Raw genomic sequence first — 22477 nt, forward strand, 5'->3', positions numbered from 1 at the left:
CCTTCGAGTCACAATCACCTAGGTATCACAATCAGGTGGAAGGGTCTCTCTACCTATAATTCGCCATTTCACCTTGAGTCTTCTTACCAGGACACACAAGGAGGGACAACACCCATGTGACCTTACCTTAAAACTGACTCAAGCTCCTGATTGCAGGTTGAGGTCAGAGGTCACTGGCTACCTCCAAAGCTTCAGTGAAAAGCTGACATAGTAGATGTTGCTAGAGCTCTTCAGAGTCCAGAAGGGACTTTCCTGTCCATGCCGCCCTCTCTCCCCAGAAAAGGAGGTATTGTCATGAGCTAATGGAGCGTGTGGAACCACGGAGTGTGGGCTGTCAGCAAGAGTGAAAGCTCTCTAGCTTTCTCCCTTTTCGTATCAAGTCTCACGCACCATCAGGAGACCCTTGCATGCTCTAGCTCCTCTTCCCTGATAGTGCCCCATAGAACTGGAAATTCAGGCAACAGAATGCCTACTGGAGTCTGGGACTTGGTTAGGAGCCCATGTATTCAGGGGAGGATGACACCATGGCCCCAAAAGGTGATACTCATGACACTCTATCCATTATGACCCATATGGATGCCCTGAACTGCGCGCGTGTGCGCACACACACACACACACACACACACACACACACACACCAGGCCCATAGTGGTACAGAATAGACAGAGTAGCTGGAGGAGGACTAAGCGGGGTCAAATTCAGGATCTGAACCCCAAGAGAGGGGCTCTGGGGCGGCCCTCTCTGTTCAAGAATGGCCTGAAATAGTTGCGTGCAATAAATTTAAGAAACAGTAAATAAAAGCTGGGATGTGGCTCACTGGTAGAGCGCTCATTCATGACCAACATGCTCGAGTTTGATCCCGAACACTGCACATACACAAACTGAAATTATTGCCCATGATCTCAAGGCCCAGGCTGCCTTTGTTATGACAGCAGGGGACACAGAAGACTAGTACTGGGCTGTGAGGAAAACCACAGAATGAGGTGAATGGCCTTGAGCCCAGGCTGCCATTGGTAAGGCAGCGAGTGTAAGCACACTTCTTTCCATCTAGAAACTTACTGAGGCTCACTGCTGAGCCAAGGGGAAGCAGCTTGTGACAGTTAGTTACCCAAAGCTAACCTGAGCTAGAACCAGGTCTGGGGGTAGTCAGAATGATGTCAGTTGGTGCCATGGGGTCTAGTGGATAAGAAAGCCTCCTCAGAGAAGACATAACAGAGGCCAGGAGTGTTGCCCTTAGGGCTTTGGAACCTAGTGTGTCCCCCTACCCCAACGTTCAGTCCAGAGATCCATGGTCTCACCTACTCTTGCCTGGAAGGAAGGATGTGCATTTATATACCCATCTGCCTTGCAGCCAAGCTCAATCTGCAATATCCAGGTTTGCCTGAGCTGTACAGGACAGCTGGTGCCTGCTCGTGCCCTGCAGGTCTGTTGGCCTCCAGCCTGGCTGGCTCCATCCTTCTGTGCCTCAAGGTGTCTGCCATGGCCTTGGAAGGTATTGCTCCTCCCCAACCCAGCCCAGGGCCATTCCCTGTAGCCTCTGGGAGGCTCAGGTTTCTACCCACCAGGTGGGCAGCTCCCCTCATCCCCCTCAAACAGCAGCTCAGCTCACAACACTGCCCTGTTCCTGCCACCTGGGCCCCCAGGTGCCATCTGCCACCTTGTTTCAGACAGCAGGTAGGCGATCTCAGGGCAAGGGCAAACCGAGGATAGGAAAGGCCCAGGCTCCAAGCTTAGGGCAGCCAGTAGCCCACCTGCTCCCCGGCATCTGCATTGCCCTTGCCTCTCTGTAGGACTCGTAAATGCAGGCATGAAGGTGGATGTACCAAAGAGCATTCCCAGTCGGTTCTCATCCTCACCTCTTACTGTGTGACTATGGCGTCCCTGTGGACAACTCTGTGGATCTGAGTTCCATACCAGTTCTCACACTACTCAGCAGGGGCACCTGTGTCTCTCTCAGCTTGTTCTTCTGTTGCCTTCCTGCGTTCTGCCCACTGATTGATGCCTGTGCTTCTGAAACAAGGGTGTCTTTGAACCACCTTCCCCCCAACATTGGGCCGCACCACTTAATTTCATCTTCCCTGGGCTCAGACATAAACCCTCCCTCCCCCACCCCTGCACTTCTTGGATTTAACAAGCTTGCTGGAAAACAATAGTGATTTCCGCATTGATCATAAACAGAAGTGATTACCATACAATTATGGCCTGGACCATCAGCCTAGATGCAATCACAGAGCCGTGTTGTAAATCGGAAGACAATTGCCAGCAGAATTACCCCCAAATTGGTTTAAGTGGCAACAAAGGAGTGTTGGCATTTTGGGGAGGGGTGTGAGAATCCTGGTGGTCCTAGTAGCAGAGGGTCTCCACTGGGGTGCTCCCTGGTGCCTTTTTGGAAATTAAGGGCACATAACAAGAGCTACCTGATATTTTTTTTCTACACTCAGTTTTCTCCTCTTCAAATACTGTGCCTTGCCTGTGTCAGCACAATTTGTTGTAAACTTGTTTATTTATACTAATGTATAAGTGGCTAAGTACTCCTTGAAACTGGGGCAGTATAAAAGAGGTGAACCTTATGAGAGGGAGCAATCTGGGAGCCTACTCACTTGTGACCCTTCCTCCCAATATTCTTTTCACCTGTAGCTCTTCCAGGTCAGCTTCTCTGCCTAGGCTCTTCTAAACTGCCCCACATCCTTCCTTCTCTTTCTCCCAGCCCAGTAGTGGACTCTATCAGGCCCCTCCCGTACCCTGCCTAGGGCAGCTATCCTGGGCATCTAATGTGGCTTGCAGGCAGCTTCAGTAGTCCAAACCTGCTCCTTTCCAGTGTGGTTTGTGAGAAGTCTCTGACAACAGGATGCCTTTAAGGTCTAAGTCTCTCTCTCTCTCTCTCTCTCTCTCTCTCTCTCTCTCTCTCTCTCTCTCTCTCTCTCTCTCAGGTTTCAGACTGCATATAAGTTCCTAGGAACCAAGAACAGTCTGCCTGTGATTGGTAGACTCAGGTTCTGCCAAATCCACCCTGGCAGTAACTGCTCAATGCGTCTTGCCCAATCTTCACAGGAAGGTTCAAGCGTAACTTGTGCCCTGGTGTTTGATTCTAAAAGCTGCCAGATGAGGTGGGTTGGCCCTGATAATGCGGTCCATCTGTGGGGATTGAGGTCATCAGACAGACATTCTACAGCTTGCCCCTAGTTGCCATCCTTCCAGGCCTGAGGGCAGACAGTGATCTTTGCCTGGTGCCTGACCTGTGAATGACCTCAGACAGTTCTCAGTAGTGAAAAAAAAACGCTTGCTCTTTTACATCAGTCCTTCTCCAGTATTGTGAAGGAGTAGCGGCTTTCTCCAGGGGCAGCCTGAGGGTCAGAGTTGGGCCTAGACTTCCCAAGAGCCCTCAGGTCCTTGTTAACCAAAGCTGCTTTGAACCCCCACCTACCCACCAGATATCAGAGCTGGGTTCACTAGTGCATGGGAAGCCAGAGGCAGCATGCCCTCCGTGAATTCTTGCTAAGCCTCAGGATGGAGTCCCATCTGTACCTGGTACAGCTAAACATGATGGCCTCCCCAGCTCCAGCAGGCTCGGGGCAGAGAGAGGCAATCACCACCAGCTTCCCTCTAGCATTGGAAGACTGGCTATGTGGTCTCTGCACAGTGCACATAGCTTCCAGTCCTGCTGACTTTCTCCTGGAGTGCCAGGGATCCAGTCAGTGAGAAGACAGGGCTCAAAGCCAGAGAGCCAGACCAGGATTCCACCTCCACCGTGATATGGCTTGTGCCATCCTCTGAACCATGGCTTGGATTTAAATAGGAGAGTATCCCACCTTGTTGGTTATAATGACCCGAGTAAGAGTGCCTGTTCCAAAAGGGCGGTAAGCTGGGACACAGGCAGGTATGCCAGATGCACTCTGCTTTTTGACCAGTGTGGACCCTTCCCCTGCCTTGACGCTTCTGTGGGCTCGCTGAAGGCAGAGCCTGCATTTTCTTCCTGGGTAATGTGAGTCGAGGTGTTGAACCAATGTTGGATGAGTCGACAGACACCACCTGATGCGATGCTGGGACAAACTTGACTCTCCCCCTGATGGAATTAGTGTGGGGCGGGTAGAGTCAGCCGCTGAGGAGTGATGGATGGCCCCTCTCTCAAGATAAATGTGGCAGTCAAGGTAATCGGATCGTGTGTGATGGTCTAATTTGTAGGCGAGGGTAGGAAGCGCCCTGCCCGCCCATATTGGTTTAATCAAATGCCCGGTATCTAAGTGGCTGGGCCCAAAGATGGATGACGTGAGCTTCGTTAAATGCCGTTGCCCTGTCGAGTCAAACTTCCTGAAGCCCCACCAGACTCCTGAGCTCTTCAGTTTGTTTCCTCTTGCTTGGTTATGTCTCTGTGGAGCAGGGAAGTGAGGCCTGGGCTCTTTCTGTCTTGGGTTCTCATGGAGGCTGAAGAGGAGGCCATGGCTAGTTGACATGGTGTCTACTTGTGACTCTTCTCAGAAGTCTGAGTTGTTGGACAGTCTTGGGGAGTCAGGCTCTTCATCCTGGGCTTCTCTCTTCAGTCTCAAGACACCCCTTTACTTCAGCCAACTGGCCTTTCCATTCATTCCCTCCCTCCCTCCCTCCCTCCTTTCTTTCTTTCCTCTCTTTGTTATAGTGCTAGCTGTCCTGGAACTCACTACATAGACCAAATTGTCTTAGAACTCCCAGAGATCCCCCTGCCTCTGCCTCCCCAGTGCTGAGGCTAAAGGCATTCGCCACCACAGCGAGCTTCCTATTTACTTTCCTAATGGGACATTTCGGTGCTTGTTTTTCTCCGTGCTGTATGACAAACATCAGATTTCTATTAGTGCAGGGAACCTTCCCTGAGAGTCTTCTGTAGCCCTCAGATGATGGAGTCTTCCTGTCTCACCATCCAGACACTGTAGCGTGTGTGTGTGTGTGTGTGTGTGTGTGTGTGTGTGTGTGCGCGTGTGTGTGTGTACGTGTGCGTGTGCCTGCACACACCCATGCTCACACCATCTATACACAGTGTGAGGTAGGGATTACAGCTGGAGACTCAAGGATAGGTCTGTGAAAGAGAGGCAGGGTATAGATCATAGCAGAGAGAGTCCTGTCCTCTGGGAATTGATGGTGCATTCAGCCTGAGATCCTCATGCTTGATAAGGGATCCATATCCAGTAGTGGGTGCCACCCAGTCACTGCAAGCGTAATGGTGGTAGCCACAGAGAAACCTTGGCATACTAGACCACATTGTTCAGGTGGGGACAGCCAGCAAGCCACGAGGCCTGTGGCTGGCCCTGGCTGGGGAGGTCAAGCTCATGAAGAAGAACCCCGAAACGCGTGTCTGGGGGAGGTTGGAAAGCTTTGCTGTGAATCTATGATAGAAAGACCCTGCAAGAAAAAAAAAAAGCCTCCAGCGTCTGTGGCCCCTGATGTGAGGAACTGGGAGTGGGGGTGAGGGGAGATGAATGAGTCTTGTTTCCATCCACTGCTCTGATTGCATGTGTGCATGGCCTCTTCAGAAAGAACAGGGAGATGGATCAGGTATAGGGAGAACTGTGGGTCTGGAGCCAGCTCCCCCTTCTTCCTGCCTGCTGCTCTGTAAAGAGATGTATCTGTGTACTTTGTACATAAGTCATTTTTCTCCTTCAAAGAGGATAGAACCCCCTGCCATTTGCTGTTTGTCCTTTGGCAAGTCCCTCGGTGTCTCTTGGGGCCAGGAGGCTAGACATAGTTATCACCGGTTCCCAGCACTGTCAGACGGTGAAGAAAAGGGATGTCCTGATTTGTCTAGCATATGCAGCTGACCTTCTAAGGACACAATGCTTGTATGAGCTGGCTTTTTTAAGGTCAGAGAAAGAAACTGTTCTCATCCTCAGATTCTCCCTTAGCCCTGGACTAAGGAGAGTCCAAACTGTGAAGCTTGGCTCCCCAAGGATGACTAGACTGGCTCCAGCCTGCTGACCACCATCCGTGACCCTGTGGCCTTGCTGGGTTGCCAGTCGTCTGTCCAGGCAAGCCCCTCAGGCCTCAAGCTTACCCTGCTGGTGCCCGCTCAGTCTGGCCAGCTGGCCAGCCAGCCCCAGCCCCTCCTGCCACAGTGCTTTCGCCTCAAGCTCTGTTAATTTTCATGGCCTCCATCAGAGGCAGAAGGCAAAAGCTGTTTCCTACAGAGAGAGCGAGAAGGAGCTGGAGGGGCGGAGGGAGGCTTGCGTGGAGTGCTGTGTGGTGATTGAACGCTGCAGAGGCCTCAACAAATGACGGTCGCTCCTCCAGAGGCTCTTGAGAGAAACCAGGAGCTGGGACTGACTGCACAGCAGATGGCCCAGGCTGCTGTCTGCCGTGTGCCTGCCCTCCCTCCCCCCATCAAGTCCTGCCTTACCTGGGGCCCCAGCTCCTGAGGTACCACAGCTGACTCAGCCCTGTGGCCACAAGACGCAGAGTGCTCAGCTCCACTCAGCCAATCCACCAGCTGTTGGTGGTGGCACTGGGAGCTTCTGGAGATAGACCCAAGTTCCCAAATACAGAAACGTCAGACTACTGAGACAGAGCCACTGGAATATGGCCTGACCTGAAGCAAGTTCACCTGTAGCTCCTCCATCACGCCTCTGCGATGACACCTGTGCAGACAGACAGGTCACCTGCAGGTGAGGCAAGTGCATCTCCCACCTGGGCCTTGCTCCGAAATCTGACATAACCATGGCTCCATGCACTCCTGTCTCTAGCCCAAGGTGTAATAGTAAGGGGAGGTCAGCAGCAATCCGAGAGACCATTTGCCAGCTCACAGAGCTGGTTCTGAGAGCTCCTGAACATGTCAGTGGAAGGGAGAAAGGAGAGAGCCTCTCAAATCCATCCCGGAAGTCCTTGAGAGAGCAGCTCACGATGCCAGGCCTGACAGTGCTTCTCGGAGTGAGACCAACGGGGAGCGACATCATCATCATAACCTGATGGAAATGCAGATTCTTCAGCTGTGTCCTGCTGCATCAGAGACCCCACAGGGACTGGAGATCTAGGACTCGTCTTGTAACCGGCCTTCCAGATGATTCTAAGGATGGACAAGAAGAATGTGTGGCCGGGAAATCCAGGTGGTTCAGTCTTGCCCTGCGACTTCCTGTCCGGGACGTACTAAGTGTTACATACAAGAAGCCCATAAGAATTATATCAAGTTAAAAAGTAAAATAATAACAACAACAACAAAAAAAAATCTCTGACTTTGCCACCCTCTCGGGTGTGCCATACAGAGTCTCTAGGAATTGCTTCAGGCGGTATCTGTGTAAAACCAAGAGTGTCTGTGACTGAACTGGTAGCTGGCATTCTAGAACCTGTTCTGGAATCTTTCTCTAGAGTGTAAAAGGGACCCTTGTGGTTTAGAAAAACCAATCCAGTTCCATAAAGAGGTCAATCTGGTGTTTTCCTGCAACAGACTATTTACTTGCCAGCCCTGATGGGTACCCAGAGAAGAGGTGGTCACAGCCAGACACAGGCACTTCCCCATCCAGTATCTCCATGGGCACCTGGAGGAGAGGTGGTCACAGCCAGACACAGGCGCTTCCCCATCCAGTATCATCAGGCTTTTTCGGAAGAGGCACAGAATAGCCAGTCAGAACAGGCAGAGAAATGAAACTGTACTCTCGTTTGTTGAGTAGAAAGACAGCCACAGCCACATAGTTCTACATGGAGAACCCACTTGAAGACCAGGCAGAAAGGAACCTCTAACCACCCCTGCTTGCCATGTTTGGAGACCCTGGGCTAGGAGATCTCCTAAAGAAAAGCACCTCTCTGTCCCAGAGAGACTGCAGCTATGGAGATAGCACCGAGTTGGAGAGAGGAGGCCCTGCCTGCATTTTGCATCAGGATCCTGAAATTCTGTAAATGTAACTGGTTAAGCATCTGTTGAATTGGGGAAATGGTGGGTGAGGTGAGAGATCAGAGGCCTAAAGACAGGGCAGGGTAGGACAGAGTCTGGCCCCCAGGTGCTCCCTGAGTGTGCCCAAACCCAGTAGTGAAGGGTGTGGGTTACTCTGCGTGCTGCCTACACCTGTCACCATACCCCACACCCCTTGAGTTTTGGGAACTGACTGGATTGTTCCCTTGTTGATACAAGTTTGTTGTGGGGCAATCATCTCCCCAAGACTTGGTCACCCCAGTGAGCCTCTGTGTTGGTGTCATGAGCCCTGTCATTTGAGGGGCCCGGGAGAGGTCACCAGCTGCTGTCTCCCCTAGGATTGGACACCCAGTGTACAGCTGGGCTGCTCTACACATAAACGTGTGATCTGCCGTCATCTGCTCCCAGTGTGTTGAGAGTTGGGGGTTCTGAGGAAGAAGTGTGGCTTGCTCTTACCTGGAGGAGCCAGACCATGAGTCTCCCTGACATTTCCCAGGGACAAAGAAGTTCCCATAGACTTCCTTGGCCCCCCAATTCCCTGAGGTCAAACAGAGGGTACTGGTGTTTTAGCCTGTAGGAGAGAGTGTATGCAGGAAGGAAAATGGATGAGGCTGGCTGTGCCCGCTGCAGCTCCAGGCACAACAAAGTGGGGGAAGGGGGAGCTCTCTGCTCACCTCAGAGACCCAGGCCAATGCGAGAGCATCCTGGTCTCCCAGGCCATCTGACTGCATCCCTTTTACTACCTCATTGCCACCTCTGGGCTACCCTTGGCCTTTTCAGGTGCTCCTCAGGGCAAGAAGGAGTTGGAGGGGGGCAGGTGAGGAGTCCTCAAATAGCCCCTTAGGAACACCAATGTGTCATTGAGCACCTAGGAGCTCTGCCCTCATAGAATCCATGTCTTCCCAGGATGTGGAGTGAAGGCTATCATGGGCATAGGCCCAAAGCTCTAAAAGGAAGACTATAGTTACCTCCCCGCCCCCTACTCCTTACCCCTTACCCCCCTTCCCTCTCCCCCCTACGCCCTATCCCCTACGCCCTACCCTCCCCCTCCCCCACCCCCCAGTGCTGCATACTTTGCTTCTGTGACTGTTTGTTGTGGTAGTAGGGATTGAACCCAGAACCTCAAGCACTTTAGGCAAACGTTCTGTCGTTCTGTCGCTGAGCTACCACCCCCAGCACTTGCATTATTGTTATTGTTTTGTTCTTGAGATAAGGTTTCTACGCAGACCAGGCTGGCCTCAAACGCAGAGAAATTGGCCTGCCTCTGCCACTGCCTCCTGAGTGTTGGGACTAAAGGCCCGTTGTCATTTGTGTTTTATTTTCTTACATGTATATGTGTGTGTGTGTGTGTGTGTGGAGATCAAAGGACAGCTTGTGGGAACTATTTCTCTCCTCCCACCACTTGGGTCCTGGGATTTGAACTCAAGTTTCTAGGCTTGGCACCAACCACTGTCACCCACAGTCTTCTCACTGGTCCCCTTGCTTTGCAACTCGTGTTCTTTCCTTTCCCACTGTATTGCTCTGTAATCCCTAGCCAGCAGGCGTCCATCCCTAAAGCCTAAGGAGACAAAGGTTACGACCTGCCACACAGTAAGCAGTGGCCTGAGTCAGGCTCCTGACTTCTCCTGGATGGGAGCTGGAGCTGTCAGCCCCAGGGGAGGATCTGTGGGAGGACCACTGAGCCACTACTTCAAGAGGGAAGTCTGCGGAACTGGCTCCCCGCCAGCTCCTCTGAGCCAACCGCAGCAGCTTGCTGGCTCACGGCCCAAGCTCATCCTCGGGTCCACAGTACTTCGAGAGGACACTTTGTAGAGATGAGACCATCTTAAGGGTAGGACATCGTCTTCCTGATGAACGTACACTCTTGACTTTGCTTTGGAGTCTTAGCGTTCGAGCCTGAATTTTCCACGCTAGCCGGGCGGTAATGGGAAATGAAGGGAACTTTCAGACTGGGTTCTTCTGAGGCCCCCAGAGGCTCAGCTCTTCTGGAATCTTCTTGCGCTCCCTCTTGCTCAGCCTGGACAGCCTCCGCAAGGCAAGGAACAGCCAAACCAGTTTGGGAATCAGCCTTGCAGGCTCCAAGGTTCCCGAGAGTTCAGTTCCCAGGGCGTGTTCACACGCCTTGAGACTCCAGCTTCTGTCACCCATAGAGCCCTTGGGAAGAGGGAGTGTTCTGGAGGCAGGGGTGGGGGCGGGAGGAGTATCCTGAAGCTACTCCAGGCTAGGTCACTCCACTGGATCCTTTAAGCCCACACCTTCCCAGCCTGAGGAGCTGTCAGGGAACTTGTGTAAGTCCCAGGCAGGCAGCACACCAGACCTAAGCTTCTAGAAGAATGGTGGGTAGGGAGGTGGGGTGAATGGAAGGGTTCCTAGCCTAGTCAGCAGGCAGCTTCTGCTGTCTTGCCTCTCACCCCGCACAGTGACAGGGATGGCAGAGCAGGGAACAGAAGGTGAGAATGACCCGGGAAAACCAGAAGCTGTAGAAACCCAGGCCAACACCTTACTGAAGGAGGCCGGGCAAAAGTGTGGCAATTCCTCAGGAGAGCTTCCTCCACAGAAAACCAGGGGATGTCGTTGGCACCACCAAAGTTCAGCTCCCTGAGACCACCAAAAAGTCCTGACCCCAGGCGTTAAGGCTGCAGGGTAATTCCCATCTACCCACATGCCCTCCTGGACTTAGAAAGGAACAAAGGCTACTTGTGGCCACACAGTTCAGCTCATTTGAGAAACCAGGATGGTACATCAGTGTCTCCTAAGTGACAGGTCTGACGTCCCAGACAAGGGACATAAAGGAAGGGAAGTCCTATGGACCAGTGGCAGAGCCAGTGTCCTGTGGTGTGGTCTTTTGAATCTACCAACTGCCCCCGCTTCTTCCTCTAATACGGTATAGTCCTGGGGCAGCCCTTGAGGCATGAGAGGCAGAGAGTAAAGCTGAGGGTTCGAAGTAGCTGGGAAAGGGGGAGGGAGAACTGTCTCTGCTCTCGTGTCCCTGGGCTGATCTTCTCCATCCACCATCGCAGCAGGGTGAGTAGGGTCAGAATGGCCGGCCACCCTTCCTGTAGACAGATGCGCCTGTAGAGCCTACAGCTGCTTTACCAGGTCAGTGACTCAGAGCTACCCACTCAGCCCAAGACTAGAATCTGCTCTCGTGGTCACGTGCTTCCTTTGTGGGTTCCTCCTGAGGCAGAGAGTGGGGCCATTTCTCCATTGCTGGGGCACCCTGCAGAAGAGGCCTCCAGAGGCCGGCAGGAAACAGCCTGTCAGTCCCACGGCAAGGAAGCAACGTGACGATTCTGTAGCCATTTCTGTTCTTCAGAATGCAAGTCCAACTGCCTGACTCTTAATGGGAGCAGAGCCCTTCCTGTCACCCTCCCATCGCACTTCAGGTCACAGTTAATATCAAGAACCTTTCGGAGCTGGTCTGTGTGAAGAGGGCGGCTGTAGCGTTGATCCCAAGCCCTTTTTTTGCCCAGTGCTCCTACAGAAAGTGAGCCTCCCCAGGCCAGCCCCTGGTACTTTGGGCACAGGAGCCGAGAGGCAGGAGTAGGTAAGATGTCAAGGTGAAATGTGGGTCTATGAGGTCAGCCCTGTGGAGAAACACTGAATGTGGCCACTGTTGGGTGCCAGAGGTAACATCTCCACCCCAGGGGACACCAAGCATAAAGGTGCCAAGTGGGCAACTTTTAGCATTTATGTACATCTGTGCGATTCTCCTAGAGTCTGGGAAGGACAGACCCACAAGGGACCAGGTTCGTTTTCTGTTTGTCAGGCGTCTCAGCGTCAGAAGGAGGATCACCTACAGAAGAGGACAGCAGGAAAACCAGTCAGTTTATCCTGCAGGATACTCCACCTGCCTGTATCTGAATTTGTTTAATGTTGACCTCAGGAGAGAGGAAACCTGATGCTTCTCATGGGGGCTTCCAAAGTTAAGCCTGATCTATTGCCTTGGGGATTCTCAGGCCAGGTCTGTAAACAAGAGGAATTCTTGCTATCTCACTATTTTACACACAGAATGAAGGGATGAGCCCAGGCCTGTGTCCCCCTGGTGAGTTCTAGAGTATCCAGCCCAAGCCAGAGATTCCCTGCTGCCGGCATTGGGGGCCAGGACTTTGTGCTTGAAAGAGGAGAAGGTGAAAGTGTGACCTGGCCCCACTGAGAGGGATAAGAGGTACTCTTGTGGGTACGCCATAGTGGATGCACAGACACCGTAAGCACTGGTGCCAGCACATGAGCAGATGACATGAAGGTGGCAGTTGTCCTCAAGTCACCTACGCTGTTGTTTCTGTAAGCGGCTTACATTTATAAATTCTCATTAGCCTGTAGCTGTGCATGGCATGAAATGTGTCAGTCGACTCCGTGATAGGTTTTATCTGGTGACAGTGCTGTGGAGATTGGCTTGCGTTCAGGGCCCTTGCACTGCAGCCTGGCTTTCAGACAGAGTGCTTGATGACTGACCGTCTCCCATCCTCTCATGTACTTGAGCTATTTCTGTCTGTGCCTCACTGCAACCTGTTAGTCATGTGGTGGCTGCGTAGTTCTTACCAAATGCTACGCCGAGTGTGGGACTGTGGAAGGGGGCCCCTCCAGTCTCATGTCTAACCCCTCGATAGCCTGACTCATGGCCCCATTCGCTTCCGTTCAGCTTATCCTGACTACCCAAAGCAGGGTGGGTTGGTGACAGACACATGATGGGTGGCCCTGTTCTAATTCATTTCGGAGCTTGGGGTAGGCAAGGTGTAGGACAACAGGCTGCCGAGATGATCGACACACCATGGTGGTACATGTTCCTGAGACAGCTAAGTGTGTGTGCTCCTGGGACTGGAGTGGACATGTTGGTGTGGGCTCTCTGACTCACCAGGAAGTGCCTAGCTCATTCCGCTGCTGTGTCATTGTCCCACGTGAACCTAAAATGTGCGACTGAGCTATTTATTGGAGGAATGACCCTTCCTTGCATTCTCTCCTTCCTAGGATGTGTGAAAGAATCCCTTGTGTCTTGCAGGCCTCTTCCTGGCTATTTCAGTCCTTCCTGGGTGCCCTGGGTCTCAGAAGCCACCCCGTCATATCCCCACTGCCCCTCCCACACACGTACACTCCTCTTTCCCCAGCTTCCTCCTAGCCGTGGAAATGTGCTCCTCAGAGTTCCCTTTTCTCACTCTGCATTCCCTGGTGGCAGCCTGTTGGCTAAAGCTTTCACCTACGGCTCTCTGATCACCTCCAGAATGCTTCTCAGGCTCCTCCCCTGCATCTGGTTCTTCCCAGTTCCCGGATCTTAAAGCACTGAACAGCCCAGGCCTGGTATCTAAACTTCCCGACCTGGCTTTCCCTGAGATCTGGCTGCCTCTGCCTTCTTGCTTCATCTCAAGCTCAAGTCCAGCCCAGCCTGGTGAGGAGCAACCTCTCCCATGCCCCTGTGTGCTCGCTGTCTTGGATGCCGAGACCCAGCCTGTTATCCTAGACCCCAACTGGATCCTATCATCGTAGGCTCCCAAAAGCTGGTCTCTGAAGTCCAAACCATGCCAGGTGTCCAGACAGTTCCCCAAATTAGAACCTTGCTGCTTCTTCCTTCTGCCTCCTCTCTGATCTCTGCTGGGAGGTACAGATACAGAAGCAGATATGGGGCCTGTCCCTGCCCCCAGGGAAGGCACGCCTGGGGTCAGCCATGAGCTCAGTGCCTAGGGCTCTGCATTCCAGTCCATCTTGCCTCTACCCTCGCCTCCCTCTTTGCCCTAAAGGACATTGTGATGGTGCCTGTTTGCGAAAATGGTTGCTAGAAAGACCTTGAAGAGGAAGATGTGGGGAACCTGGCTCTCCCATGTCCTCTCAGACCCACTTCCTGGAACCCAGTCACCAACCTGTGTGTCTTTCCTGTGTGCTTTCATTTTCAGTAGTCATGGCCATGCCCTCCTTACTCTCCCCAGAACTACTGGTGTAAGAACCTAGCAATGCCCTCAGAGACACAGGGGAGCAAAACTATCTTTCTTCTGGGGCAACAGCTGAAGAGGCACAACTGCCCTTCACTTCCTGTCTCGCAGTAGGACACTGGCTGTCCTTTCTCCGCCCCTTGGCAGCTCAGGGAAGAAGGGAGGAACAGGGCTGAATGCAGAACCTGTATTGGGCGAGCAGATGGCTTCCTCATCTGCGCCAAGGCGCCCGTCTACCCACACGTCTCCCATGAGTGTCTGGAACTCATAACCACCCAGGACACTGGCTCTGCACTCGGCTCCAGATCAGAAGTGGACAGACACACCAAGGCCTCAGAGCCTTCCTTATTGTCACTCCCAACTATGGAAGCTGATGCTAATCATCTGCTTAGCACACCATGGGCCTTCAGTCTTCCTGTACTTCAGAGTGGTGACTCAACCCCCACCCCCCAACAGCTGCCCTGTGACCTTGTATAGGTGTCACACACCATGGTGGTCTGACTCCTCAGTGACTCCCACTGATCACACGGTGAGTGCCAAGTTGCTGGGACCACAATGCTATATAGACCCCTCTACCTACCAGCTACTGTTAAGCACTTTATCAGTGTCTGTGTCATTGAAACGTCATAGTGATCCTGAGTAGCAGACATTAGGGTTATACTCCTCGACAGATAAAGGTTTAGAGAGAACATGTGACCGTTTAGCTAACGGTCACATAGAAGTCAGATGGAACTGTTTTGATCTGATTGTTCTTTCTCCTTGCCCTGGATACAGCTGACCCCTACTGTAACTCAGAGGAGTGAGCCCTGAGTTACGTCCAGCTTGCTGGCTTATACAGGGGTCTTACCTAGTGCAGGAAGCCCCACACTCGGTGTTCAGCAGCTGTTTGTCAAATTAATGTAGGTGGGCGATCAGTCGCTTTGGCCCCTGAGGCAACAATGGTTAGGAGTGGAGCCTAGTAATAAAATGTTAGTTTGTGTTTGTGGAGAGTCATACACATGGTGGCATAGGCCTTTAATCCCAGCAGTAGATAGAGGCAGCCTTGAGTTCAAGGCCAGCCTGATCTACATAGTGAGTACTGGGTCATCCAAGCTACATAGTGACACGCTGTCCCCAAATGGCCAATAGATCTTTATTTTAATTAACATTTATTTGTCTGTATATCGTGTGTGTGTGTGTGTGTGTGTGTGTGTGTGTGTGTGTGTGTGTGTGTGTGTGTGTAAGAGACACAGCACAATGAGGTCAGAGGACAGTACACCGGAGTCTGTTCTCCTTCCAACATGTGGGTCTCAGGGATGGAACTCGAGTCGTCAACCCTTGAGCCGTCTTGCCGTCCTCATCATGTAGAAGTGTTGGGTTGTGTGTGTTTGTATGTCATGTTGAGAAGTTTGAAAATAGTTTGAAACCTAGGTTGAGTCTCCGAGTAGGCAGCTGGGGTCCAACGTGGGCCCCACTGCTGCATGGTGACATTAGCTAGGACACCTGGTGGAATGTTCTGATGAGCTAGTGGGGAAACTGGCTTGCTCCAGACTGAGAGGCCAGACTCCTAGGGTGACCCTTCCCAGTGCTTGGACATTGTGCAAAGCCTGCCCCAGGTGGGCATAAGGAAGAGACCGCTAAGGACTGTTCTCCAGGCACTGTATACAAAAGACAGGTTCACAGCTCGATGTGTTCTGCCCTCGGGACAGTCAAACCCTGCCATGGGCCTGTCAGGAGAAGAAGCAGCAGTGGGTGCCACTGGGATGGTGCCTCTGAGTGCCAGGTCTTAGACCACGGGCCTCCATGGACACTGCTCCTAGCTGAAGTCCGCCTGGGAGTGAGACTTGTCTTGAGCTAAGACAAGGGCCAGCAGTGTTGGCTGTCTAGACAGTTGGTAGAGCATTTCTGACCTATCTACCACAGAGAGAGGTACAAGTTAGGACCAGAACTGTCTCTGTTGCCCATCCTGGGACAGCTTCAGCAGCTGGGACACAGTGCAGAGACAAGCAGACAAGACTGACCTTCGGGAAGCAGATAGGCCTTCCAGATCAAAGTGTGCTTGGTCCCACCCGGCTGAATCATTCAAGCCCCATGGGCTTCTGTCTCTCAACAGACCCATATTCCGTTTCTGGCAGCAAATTTCCATGTGGTGTTTGTCTCCACATAGCCTCTGCCGTTCAAGGCCTCAGAAGCATTCGCATTGCTCCTGTCCATTGTGAGGGAGCTCTGTGCTCGCCAGGCTCTTAGCCAAGGTAGGGAAAGTGGGGTTCTCTGTATTGCACCTCTTTCCCTCCTGGTCACAGGATGGTGGCCTTCCAGGCATGTGAAGACATAGCTAACACACATCCCACCAGCTGCCTTCGAGTTTCCACTGCCAGTCCTACACCTTCGCTATCTTTCCAGAGGCCAATCCACTTGGGACAGTGGACGAGCCTGCCCTTTACCCTTAGGGCAGCCTCTGGTAACCAAGGGAAGCCCTAAATCCCGCAGTGGCCTGGCTGGTACCCAGAGGAGCAGGGCTAAGATAGCGAGGCGTATAGCAAACAGCTCATCTGCATCCATACATCCTTCGTGCTGGCCGCAAGCCTTCTCAAGCTGCAGCCCTGTGTGTGAGCCTCATGCTTGGCATGCAGATGAGCTTCTAGATACTTGGTCCCCTGTGCAAGAAGCCTAACCAGGGCCCAGAGACAGAATGGAGCAATCTGAAAACATACCTGTGCCCAACCCCAGCTTCCCCTCTTGACATGTCTGGGTACCCACCAGGAGCCTCATTGGCTCCCCAGCAGATGCCTGTCAGGGGCAGGGTCCTGTGCTTGTACTCACTGTCCTCACACTCACAGAAAAGGACAAGCTACATCAGCATATCCATTGCCTCTAGGGGAGACACGGCTGCTCTCTTGAGGGCCACAGTCCTACTTCCGTCCTTAGTCAGGTGCTTTTGTGCACCGGCAAGATGAACAAGCACCTGACGGCCCCAGTGACTCCCATTGGAGCTGTGGGTTCAGGTCTCGAGAGAGGGAGGACGTGGACAGGACCCGGCAGTTGGAAATACCCAGCACTCCTGGTTAAATTGCATTTGGGCATATCCCTCCAGTGTTGGCAGTGCTGAGTAAGTGGGAGAAGTCAAGAGATAAAGGTCAACAGGGGTTTGAACTTCTGAAGGCATTTTGTCATCTGTAGGGTTTCTTACAGAGCAGGGACACCATCTCTATCTCATCACTCTTTGGCTTTGAGTACTGAGTGACTTCCCGTGCGTGAGCTACTGGACAAAAGTCCACACCCCTCTATCTCCAAACAGTCTGAGACGTACAGGGGATGTGGTGACAAACCCAGCCTTACCACGTCCCCTCCCTAAACTTGGCTGTATCCTGAAAGAACCTTGAGGAAATTTTAGTCCCTAGTGGCTACACTGGGATGAAGAGAGGACAATTCTTTCCACAGCATGGGTTCACTGTAGACTTGTAGCAGAGTCCCTTGGACATGCTGCCTTGGCCATCTCTAGTACAAACACACACACACACAACACACACACACAACACACACACACAATACACACACTACACACACACATATACACACACATACACACAATACACACATACACACATACACATATACACACATACACACACACACACACACACACACTGCCATCCTCTGCTGGTGAAACCTTTCATCCTTCCAAGCATTTGAGTCTAATGAGTGTGTGGTGTGTGTGTGTGTGTGTGTGTGTGTGTGTGTGTGTGTGTGTGTGTGTATGTGTGTGTGTCTAACATGTACTCAAAAGGAGAGTTCTAGCTGGGGGTTTCAGGCTTTGAGTCCATCAGTGTTCCTGGGTCCTCAGCAACTCCAAAAAGCTCTAAGTTATGTCTGCACATAACAGTTTCTAACACATCCATGATGAGAACCCAGGTAGCAAAAATGTTCTGAGTACTGGGTAATGGGATCTCCTAGAAGTCTGTGGGGGCACAGTGGTGCCTGGGTCACACCCTGATCTAAGGTCTCTATTGGCCTTTTCCCCCAGATCACCGTTGACTCCATCTCTATATCCTCCTCTTGGTGGTCTGGACTGTTCGTAGGTCTCTTAACCTGGTGGCCATTCCAGCGGGCTCTTGTATTGGACTCATGGCACAAATGATTCTGATTTCTCCTTCAAGAGCATTAGTCTCCATTTTATAGTTTAAAACACTGAGGCCTCCCAAGAAGCCTTAGAAAGTTTCCCAGGAGCAAAACTGGCCTCATAAACACCATGTCTGGGAAGGATGCAGAATGGGCTCGAGTGTGTCCGCTGACCATCTGTCTTTCCTTGCAGCCCTGCTGTCCTCCTGGTGTGAAGAACTTGGCCGCCTGCTGCTGCTTCGACATCAGAAGAGCCGCCAGAACGACCCCCCTGGGAAACTCCCCATGCAGCCCCCCCTCAACTCCATGAGCTCCATGAAACCCACTCTGTCGCACAGGTAAACAAACTCCTGGTGCCTTCAGGGATGGGTTACCAGGGCAGGCACTGAGCATCTCTGTTTTCTGTGTACCTGGGATCTTAGAAACCTTCTGTGGTGTAATACTTGGGGGCAGGGCCTCTGAGAGGCCTTTAAATCCTCCTAGGTGGCTTGCTTCTTCCTATCAGGCAGGGATGAGAAGATCATTTTTGTCCCACCGGCTGCTACCTTGTCCTTCAGATGCTTCTAATAGAACATTAAGAATCCCTCTATCCAGAGCAAGCATTTAGGCACTCTCAGGTCTTGGGACATTCTAGGGCCCCACCTCAGTGTGGAGCAGAACCAGGCCACACCCACCATACCGGAGCAAGTGAAACTGAGCCAGGTCTGCCAAAATCCTAGGTCCTAGGCAGGAACAGGCTTGCTAGGAGCTGGCAAGCACCTAGGAACTGGCCAGGCTGCCCTACAGCAGCCTCGGAAAAGCACGTGGTGAGACTGGCAGTTCCCTGTTAATTATCTCCCAGGCGCCTTGCTGAGCTGATGCTCTGAGTATTCTGTGGGCTGACCCTGCAACAACAGGGCCCGTCATGCTGTCTGCACTCCCCTTGTGGGTCCTCGCTAATGACGGGGGCCTCTGCAGTCGGCTCAGCTCTCATTATCCTGCCTGGCCGAGAGACTCGAAGCCCAGAACATCCTGTAGTCAGTTCTGGACTGCACGGTCCAGGCAGTGACGGAACTCAGTGTCAACCTTGGCCTCTTAATCGGAATAACTGTCAGAACCAGAGAGGACCTCAAGCATGCATCAAGGCCAAGTGCTCTGCCTGGCCAGGGTGACCCAACTATGTTTGCCTGCCGTGGTCAGGAGTATTTCAGAGCATAGCAAGGCCTTCTCATACAGCACACTGACACTGCCTCGCTAGACTCTGAGAGACTTCCTTCTGTGCCAGTGTTTCCTGAGTAGATATATGGGTAGATAAATGCAGTGAGCATCGTGGCCCTGACTACCTTACCTTTCTGATGACTGCCTCCCCTGCTCCCTAAGCATTAGGGCAACAAGAACACCCAGCATATTTGGGAGAGTGAGGGTGTCGCCTTAGTGGAGAACCATTCATTGCTCTAGAGAGATAAGTCTGCTTCCTTCTGTCTTCTGCACTTTATTCCTGGTCAATCTGTCAGTGAAGAGGACTTTGGCAATTGGTCTGATGGATGGTGGTGTAGCTTGACCATTTCGTTGGTATTTGGAGGCAGACAGGGTCTCCCTCAGTGACACAGGCTGATCTCCAACTCCTGATCCTCCTGCTTCAGATTCTAGTGCTAGGATTACAGGTGTGCAGGTGTGTGTGCATGTGTGCAAGCATGTATGTGTGTGTATGTGCATGTATGTGAGCATGCTTGGGTGTATGCTGAGTGTGTGTGTGTGTGATCATACTCAGCTGTATATTGCTAATTCTGCCCAGCCCCTCAGTGCTTCAGAACCATCTTGACTCTCATCAACCCATTAACATTGCCCCTCCCAACTTTCTTGCCTGAGTCATTTGACTGTTGGTGACAGTGATAGACCAGAGCACTGAGGCTTCCCACTAGAGACCTGTCTCGGTCATGGCCTGCTTGGCCATGGCTATTGTAGCCCTGGAGGGTGACAGGTTTTGACCACAGTCCATCCTTGGCTAGGTCTTAATCAAGTTGAGCTGATGTGGATTATCTGGCAATAAACAAAGGAAAGCAGCCTCTTTACTTAGAGGCAGACTCTACCAGCAGAGGAGGAAGGCTCCTGGGGCAAAATTAAGAGCTGGTAGATAGGGGCAGGCAAAGAGGGAGTCCTGGGTCCCTATGTCTAGGAAGAGGTGGTTGTTGAGATTCCTGAAGGTAGGCCACTGAGGATCCAAGGCTGAGGAGAAGCCACCTGCATTCTGTAACCTTAAACTAGTTTTGCCTAAAAATACTGTGTGTAAAAAGCCACCCAAGGTCCTCCCATCTGTGCTACCATGACAGGTTCAGGGCCTTGAAGATCCATCAGGGTAACAGACAATGCAAAGCAAGTGGTCTGCAAGCTTCAAGACCTAGGTACCGTGTATTCTGTGGTCTCTGGTGGCCTTTCAGAGGCAGGCTGGGAGCTGTGCGCTTGCTGGGTATTGACTGGGGTTGAGGCTGATCAGTTGAACTACTCCTCTTGGAAGCATAGCAAGGTCACGGAACTTAGAAGGAAACTAAACCTGGCCTAGAGTGGGAAATGAGTTGCCTAAGAACACACAGCATGTAGAGTTGAAGTAGGACACAGAGGAGTGTGTTCAGGGCTGTGAGGGTATATCTTAGGGTTCTAGCAGCCCATGCCTTGCTCCTATCCGTGGCTTACCCTAGGTAATTGCTATAACACTGCCACATTATGGTGGGGCAACTGTTGAGCAATGGCCAGTGCCTGACCCTTCTTCAAACCCAGGACTATGGAGAGGACACTCAGTAACCAGTGACCAGGAATTGACTGGCCATTCCTTGTAACCTTCATGCATGTCCCTGTGGGATCTCTGGAGGGCTCCAGCACCTGTTAAACTCTAATGTAAATTCCTAAACATAGATAGTGGAAGAGAGAGCAAGTCTTTGCAATTGAGAAACTGACTCTGGTATCTTCAAAAGGGCTGTTGTCTTCTTACTAAGGGTGGTGTGCATTCTGTACACTGGGAAGTCTGGAGTTTGGTACCCAGAGGGTCGTTAAGTGGAGGCTCTGAAGAAGTAGGGAGAAACCAGGGAGCTGGAAAGCCTACCTGAACCCAGAGGTCTGGAGAGGCCCTGGGACCACAGTATTTCTGTGCTATGCCTCCAATCAAAACCCTTGACTTCTCTGAGCTCCCGAAGTCCCAAAGAGACATGGTGTTACTCATCACCATGAGAGAAATGTAGGGAGGAGCCAGGCTGCTTCCAAAGCACTTGGTGAGCGTATCAGTGAGCCTGTGAAGAGAATGAACTAACGATAGCTTGTAAAAGTCCTCAGCTCCTGTGTTAGCTTCACTGTTGACCACACCAAGATCATCTTCCACTTAACAAAGAGCCACAGAAACATCTTCCATCCCCCCACCCCCACCCAATAACCCCAAGATAGAAGCTGGGAGGATCTAGCCATTGCCAGGGCAGAAGGGCACCTTCGGTGTCCCTGAGGTGTTCTGGACTTTATCCCAACAACTCCTGTTTCCTCATCCAGGTTTTTAATGAGTGGTTTAAAAAGCCATTTGTGATTAGCACATTGTCTCTATGCAAATGGGTGTTGCAAAGCTAATTAAGAGTCTAATAAATCTTGTTTATCTATTAATTTGATTACAATCAAAGCCGCTGGAGCCTCTGAGATCAAGGGTGATCTCGCTTCTCCAGGGCCAGGGATTTGCTACAATCCAAAGAGAGGCCCTAGTACGCTAGGTAGAGCCAGGCTGATGCCTTCTAGCCGTGGGACTGGGCACCGGTTTCTGACCTGCAGTTTCCTCATCTCTAAGAAGAATAGTAGGACCAAGTCTGGTACATGAGGATCCCCAGGGTCTTGTACGCCCTCCAAACATTAGCCTGATATCCTCTTCACAGGCTCTTCCTTGCCTCTCCAGCCCCTTTAGAGCAGAGAGGGCAGTGTGGGTTAGTGGTAGAGTACTTATTTTGCATACCCAAGGCCCTGGGTTCATTGCCAGCAATACAGAAAGGGAAACCAAAGGTACCAAAGATCCAGGCTGTATCCCAGCACAAGGAAGGAGCCTGCAGGAGGGTCAAAATTCCAAGACCAACCTTTGCTCTGTTGGTAGGCCCTTCTTGCCCCCAGAAAAAATTGCTTTTAAAAAGAAAGCAAAAAGGGCCATTGAGATAGCCCAGTGGACAAAGGCGCCTGACAACTACATTATTTGATCTCCTGGAACTGATGTGGTGGAGGGAGAGAACCAACTCCTACAGGTTGTCCTCCGACCCCCACATGTGTACCATGGCTTACGTGTTTCTACATGCATGCACGCACAATTGTTTTTTTTCCCAAGACAGGGTCTTACTATGTAGCTCTGGCTGACCTGGAGTTCACTGTGTAAACCAACCTGGCCTCTGAAATTCACCTGCCTCTGCCCTCTGAGGGCTGGAATTGAAGTTGGCACCACTGCGCCATTTTATTTGTTTGTTTGTCTGTTTTTAAGAAGAGCCCAGAGAAGAAAGCTGAGGAGCCTGAGGTCACTAACAGTGCTGGTCACTGAGACTCCAGAATTCCATCCTGGCTTCCAGCGTGCAATGCTTACCCTCTCCCAAAGGCCTTGGGATGCATT

At 51.9% G+C, this 22477-nt stretch overlaps 1 protein-coding gene across 4 annotated transcripts in view; it reads left to right on the forward strand.

Annotated features, from left to right (window-relative positions):
• The window catches only part of Zmiz1 (zinc finger MIZ-type containing 1), a 93555-nt gene that overhangs the window by 45311 nt on the left and 25767 nt on the right, over window positions 1-22477 (forward strand). For all 4 annotated transcript variants that reach the window (XM_032919115.1, XM_032919117.1, XM_032919116.1 and 1 more), the window contains one exon: window positions 18077-18221. In XM_032919115.1, the coding sequence (XP_032775006.1) occupies window positions 18077-18221 (145 nt within the window). The remainder of the gene's footprint in view (window positions 1-18076; window positions 18222-22477) is intronic.

The sequence above is a fragment of the Rattus rattus genome, chromosome 13 (assembly GCF_011064425.1).
Source record: "Rattus rattus isolate New Zealand chromosome 13, Rrattus_CSIRO_v1, whole genome shotgun sequence".
Taxonomy (NCBI): Eukaryota; Metazoa; Chordata; class Mammalia; order Rodentia; family Muridae; genus Rattus; species Rattus rattus.